The sequence below is a fragment of the Egretta garzetta genome, unplaced genomic scaffold, assembly GCF_000687185.1.
Source record: "Egretta garzetta isolate BGI_Z169 unplaced genomic scaffold, ASM68718v1 scaffold688, whole genome shotgun sequence".
Lineage (NCBI taxonomy): Eukaryota > Metazoa > Chordata > Aves > Pelecaniformes > Ardeidae > Egretta > Egretta garzetta.
The window spans coordinates 28,491-34,091 of NW_009260514.1; the positions used below are offsets into that span (position 1 = coordinate 28,491).

Here is a 5,601-nt window from a genome sequence, read left to right on the forward strand (position 1 = left end):
AGTTTTCCCAGTAAGCATCATGGAGCTCACTGTGCAGCAAGAAGTCACGCTACCATCTCCTAACCAAGCTCGCCTAGGCTGCACTTTAACGCTGGTACCAGACACCGGTGACAGAACGTGAGGCTCTGCCCCTCACGGAGGCATGTGATGGCACAGAGCACACCCCCCACTTCCAACAGCACCCGAACAGTGACTGTTGCGGGTGTTGCAGCGGGATGCGGCGCGTGTAGTTTTACCCCATACTGCAGGGCGCATTTCATTTGAACCAAAGTTAAACCACGAGACCCAAGCGCACGTTCTGCGAAGCAACTGTATACAGCAGGTACTCAAGTTAAATACTAAACCACAAGTTGTAACCAAAACTTTAATCCCAAGGATCTCACAAAAGACATTTTACAAGTGACATGAAAATTCTTGTACAGTAAAGAAATGTTTAATTCATAACTTCTACAATGTACCATTACACACTCAACACATCCACTCCAGTTGTCAGTTCTGCTGTGTATTTGGTCTGTTCCGAGGTTCTGGAATAGATGGGCAATCAAACAATCGCCTATTTAAGGAGTACTCTAGTCACATGAAGTACAAAATTAACTGACCCTACGGCTAAAAATTTATATTTCACATAATATAAAGTAGCTCAGTTCCAGGTAACGGAAGTCGGAACTAGAGCTCTGGATAAAACTGCAGCTCAGTCATTCCCCTCACATGCCACCGGCTCGACGTTCCTGACTGTTTCTGAGAACTGTACTACGAAGCATCTATGTCCCATTCCGCACAGACGAACACCGCTCACGGCTGTGCTTCCGCAATGAACAGCCCTTCATTGCATGCTTCCTTCCAAAAGCCGAATCCCAGCAAAACACACCGCAGCATGGCGAGACACCAGAAACATTCTCCTATCTACGCAAGACAAACCGCTCCCCATTCAACACAAACAAAAAAAATCACGTATAATGGTACATTGTAAAGTGATTAATATTACAAATCATATGATCTGCTCAGAACCATATACAGATTCACATCTTTACATTTGCCACCTGTTACAAGATACAAGGAACAAAGCAAGTTCAACAGCTAAAACATTTTAAAAATGCACCAAGCTTTATGAAGTTTCAAAACAAAACAATGTTCTGTACATACTCCTCCTGTCCTCAGATCTAACTGCTTCCTGTACACAGCTCCTTCTCACAGTCCTATTTCCTCTCGTTTGACCTAGAGCGACTGAAGAAGAAAAACCGTGTTAGCCTGCAGGTGCCCAGAGCAGCAGATTTTGCTTCAAGCCCCCCAGCCCAACATGGTCAATGACATCAAAGGATTTTAAAAATAATGTTTCCTTAATAAAACTGGGTATTTAATTCTTTAAGGTAAAGAGCATTGTTAAGGAACTGGAGAGGATTCTCCACCACGACCTGTTTCAATATTGCTGAGACACGAAAGCCATCGTTTTTACAGATTTACTCAAAATCTGTAAGCACTGGAAGACTCATCCTACCTGCGAGACCTGGAAAAGGAACGAGAAGGCTTGTGATTCCTCTCCCGTGAGAGTGATCTCTCTCTTCTTCTGTCTCTGGAGAGGGACCTGGTAACGATTACAAAGCAAGATGATTACAGCGTCAAAGCAAAGCTGAACTCATTAGGTTAGGAAGGCTACCTGAGGAGCTTCCCGTCAGAAGTTAAGGTTTTTAACTATTCAACCAGGGGAAACGTGTTCAAGATTATGGTATTAGCCTTTCCTTCAGGTAAGGATAATCAGCTTGAGCCACACAACACAGCTTAAGTTGTGTTGTGAACAGTTGTCTGTTCCTCTGCAGTGGTTTAAATCAGAGTCAGACTACAAGCGACCGTGCCTCTGCTAACGTGGTGTCTCCATGCTCACTTGTGCACCCTGTACAGTAACGCAGCACCCTGTGCTACAGGAATGTAAAAATCACCTATGAACTCCAGACGCTGCAAAGATCCTAACACAAAACTGCATTGCACCGCTGCGTCATTACCACCCGACACCTGGCAGCATGCGAGAGCAGCACCCACGCACTATGTTTCTTATCTGTACTTGTGGCTCAGTGTCTGGAGGAGAGCAGCACATTAACACAAACTTTGTGAAAAGCTGGCAGGAACCCTGGGCAGCTGCAGAACAGGAAAACAAATTATTTCCATTCTTAATATCCTTCAACAGATGACCCTGGAACCTCAAATCGCTGTGTAAATACATGAACTCCAGGCAAGCAAGACGACAAGCGTAAACCCATTTCTCCCTTTTACTGAATTATGATGCCTACGCTGGAGTCCATTAATGCACACAGACCAAAAATTAAGCTGTTTCTGTTCATTTCTTTTAAACTTCCCAGACCAAGCGGTCCAGGCTACAATGAACTGATGCATACCTGCTGCGGCTACGAGAAAAGCTTCTCCTTCGCGGTGATCTAGAACCAGAAAAAGAGATGTGAGGCTTTTTATCAATTCTTTCAGCATTAATGGGGTGAGGCATTTCCCAACTTGTCAAACTCACTGTTGGGCCCAGGGAACGTGCCAAGAATAACTGGCATCCATCATCCAGTAAAAGGCATGGAAAGATTAGGCAGTAAAACAAAGCTCAGTGTGAACAGCACGTTTCCAACCACGAATTCACTTTAACTAAGAATGCTTCATAGCAGAGTTGTCCAATGCAACACTTTCCATTTCAACTAAATACACTGCCCAGAACACCACACCAAAGTCCCACAAGTGGTTCCAAAAAAAAAAAAAAAATAGCACAGACCAAATGTTTTGGAACCCATGCAAGCCAAAAAGGTCCATGACAAGACATAAGAGATACCAAGTGGAAAAAAAGTGAAAATGCGCTCCGTGTCAATACTGATAATGCCATTAAGTGCTACATTAGAACTGCATATTTGTGATTGTCATTTTTTTAATGCCATAGAGTGTGTTTAGACTATTTTCTTAAAAAAAAAATTAAAAATAAAAATAACCTTAGCTCGGCCCAGTTCATCCCAAAAAGTAATTGTTTTAAGTTTTGAAAACTGTTAGTAAAACCATTTAAAGGTGATAGGATTTTTCTGGCAAGGAAAAGCTAAGTTTGTTAGAGCTTCATTAAAAATTTAGTTTGGCATCTCACATGCAAATATACTGGTTTTTACGTTATTCACAGTGTAAGAGCTTCCGTATCACCCTTAAAAGTTTTCTCAAGCAACATATGTACGTTACCACTCAATTATGCACAGCCAGCCTTTGATTGAGAAAAGTAATTACTTATAAGCCGCTTACTCCTTATTTTAACCAGCAGTAAACTGTATAAGCAGGAAAAACTTACTAGTTTTTGGTTTCAACAAGCTAGAAATGGTGAGGTGAGGCTGCCGGACTGACTGCCAAGAAGAATTTGCTGAAAAGGTTTTGCCAGATGTTGCGTTGTATTTAGTTGGTTGGCGAAGGGGGTGTTGTGGATTTTTCCTGCTTTTTTGTTAGCCGAAGGCTGCTGCTGTAGTTGTTGTGAAGACATTTGGTAAATAAACAGCTGAGCTGATTGGCCGGGAATGTGTGGGCGGTCGAGGTGGCTGCTGCCGATTTGGTTAAGGTTGGAGAGAAGGCTGAGAGAAAACAGCATGCTCGGGAACCAAAGGGCGGTGCAACCTGACGACTGGCCATGCCTGGGTCATGTGAAACGACACCAGCCAAGCTGAATGGGGCGCGCTGGTCACATGACGCTGAAAGGGCTAGTTGACTGGCTAATGCAGACTCAGAGGGTGGTGAGAAGAGACATGATGGTGACTCTGTAACGGGTTCATTTTTATTAATAGATGGACCAAAAAGCATAAAAAAAATGAAAAACAAGCCATCAGTACAACCATCTATTAGCTAACAAATACTCCTAATGTGTTATTTTTCAACAGCAAAAGGGTAAGCTTGAAACCCTGACTTGTAAGGACTTCACTCACCTGCAACAGGTAAATTCAGTCCTGCAAAAACCACGTTGCAGACTTAAACCACCAGACAAGCTAGTCTGGGTCCAAGAACGGGTCAGTTACCAAAAATCCTGCTATATTTTAGAGCCAGGTTTGCAAACCTCAAGTGACAGGATCATCACACGATGTTTTAATTCCAAACTAAGTGTAAAGATTCTAGATGTTTAGAGCAACTGTTACTTGATCTATTATTAAACAGCTGCCTACTTGGAAAATATTTAAATTGTGCAAACAAAGCGGAGAAACACATCTGTATGGAAATGCTAAGCTGCTGTATGTCATGTTTTGCCATTATGGAATAAAGGAAAGGAACAGCCTAAGTTGAAGTATGGGGAAGAAAGGGAAAGTGTGACTAGAAGATGAGCAGATTTTAGGAGGAACGAGGATAAGTCCAGGACAGAGGGCGCTGACTACCAACTTGCACAGTGACCTAAGGACAAAAGCCAACATTCAACACAACTTAAGTTCACCTCGATTTTGTGGGGTTTGGGGGTTTTTTTTAGCATATGCCATCTCCGAATTACGATCATATAGATGAATGTTATCCATCAACATGCTTTTAAAAAAGCCTGCTTCTAGGATACTAAGTGGTAACAGTGCCAATGAGCGTACTTTGACCTAGAGTACCTGCGACGAGGAGGAGGACTTCTTCTGCGGTAGTCGTCTCGAGGACGCCTGCCCCAGGATGGAGGTGGACCACGGTTCCGACTCCGTTTCTCACCATTGGAGAGCTCCACTCTGACACGACAACCACAGAGGGTTCTGGGAAAAGAGACTAACGTCAGTTAGCATGTCTAGGGACAAGTCTGCATGCAAAGACCTACCGAATCAAGAGAGGGAAAAGGGATGGACAACAAGGGGAGAAAAAACATTCTGTGTATACACATTAGTCAAAGTACGCAGCATTCAGAGTCTAAAAAAGTAGACTCCGGCACAGCAAACAAAAGGTTTGGCCAATTCTAGAAGCTTACCGTGCTATTAAAGCAGGCAGAGAAGGAACCAAGGAAAATCCCCTGGATCAGTTTTGCCTTTTTACAGTAACACCATCTTGAATTTAACTAATGCGCACCACAAGGTTCAAGTCACATCTAACTTTGGGAGTCCCAACTCCAAAATGTAAAATTAACCGTCCCAATGCTATTCCTGCACTATTAAGAAAGACTACTCTTATACCACTGTACAAATAAATATTGCACAACAAATGTGTCAAGTCCTTGGTTCTGCCAGTTGAAGCTTCCCAATTTAAACTGTATCACTACCCACAATTTCTCTTATTTTCACCAGGCACGCCAAACACGCAAGAAGCACGTTTTACCTTCCATCTAGTTCTCTTACTGCATCAGCTGCATCTCGTGGATCTTCAAATTCCACAAAGGCAAAACCGGGAGGATTTCTTGCCACCCATACGCTGCGCAGTGGTCCATAGTAGCCAAAAGCTCGCTCTAATTCAGTCTTGTTGCCATTGTTTCCAAGGTTACCCACATAAACCTTGCAGTCCAGCGGACAAGAGTCACGATGCATTGCTAGGACAAAAAAAAAAAAAGCTCATGTATATTTAATGCATGGCAAGTGTTTATTCACTTACAAGGGAAGTAATTCTGTTGATTGCTTTTCCCAGGAACTCCAGCAGCAGTGCTCT

At 43.0% G+C, this 5,601-nt stretch overlaps 1 protein-coding gene across 1 annotated transcript in view; it reads right to left on the reverse strand.

Moving 5' to 3' along the window:
- Window positions 1-345: 345 nt before the first annotated feature.
- The window catches only part of SRSF3 (serine and arginine rich splicing factor 3), a 6,231-nt gene continuing 975 nt past the window's right edge, over window positions 346-5,601 (reverse strand). The window contains exons 2-6 of the mRNA XM_009644575.2: window positions 5,278-5,485; window positions 4,590-4,724; window positions 2,388-2,426; window positions 1,496-1,582; window positions 346-1,224 (exon numbers count right to left, since the gene is read on the reverse strand). Coding sequence (XP_009642870.1) covers window positions 1,197-1,224; window positions 1,496-1,582; window positions 2,388-2,426; window positions 4,590-4,724; window positions 5,278-5,483 — 495 coding nt within the window. The 5' untranslated portion in view covers window positions 5,484-5,485 and the 3' untranslated portion in view covers window positions 346-1,196. The remainder of the gene's footprint in view (window positions 1,225-1,495; window positions 1,583-2,387; window positions 2,427-4,589; window positions 4,725-5,277; window positions 5,486-5,601) is intronic.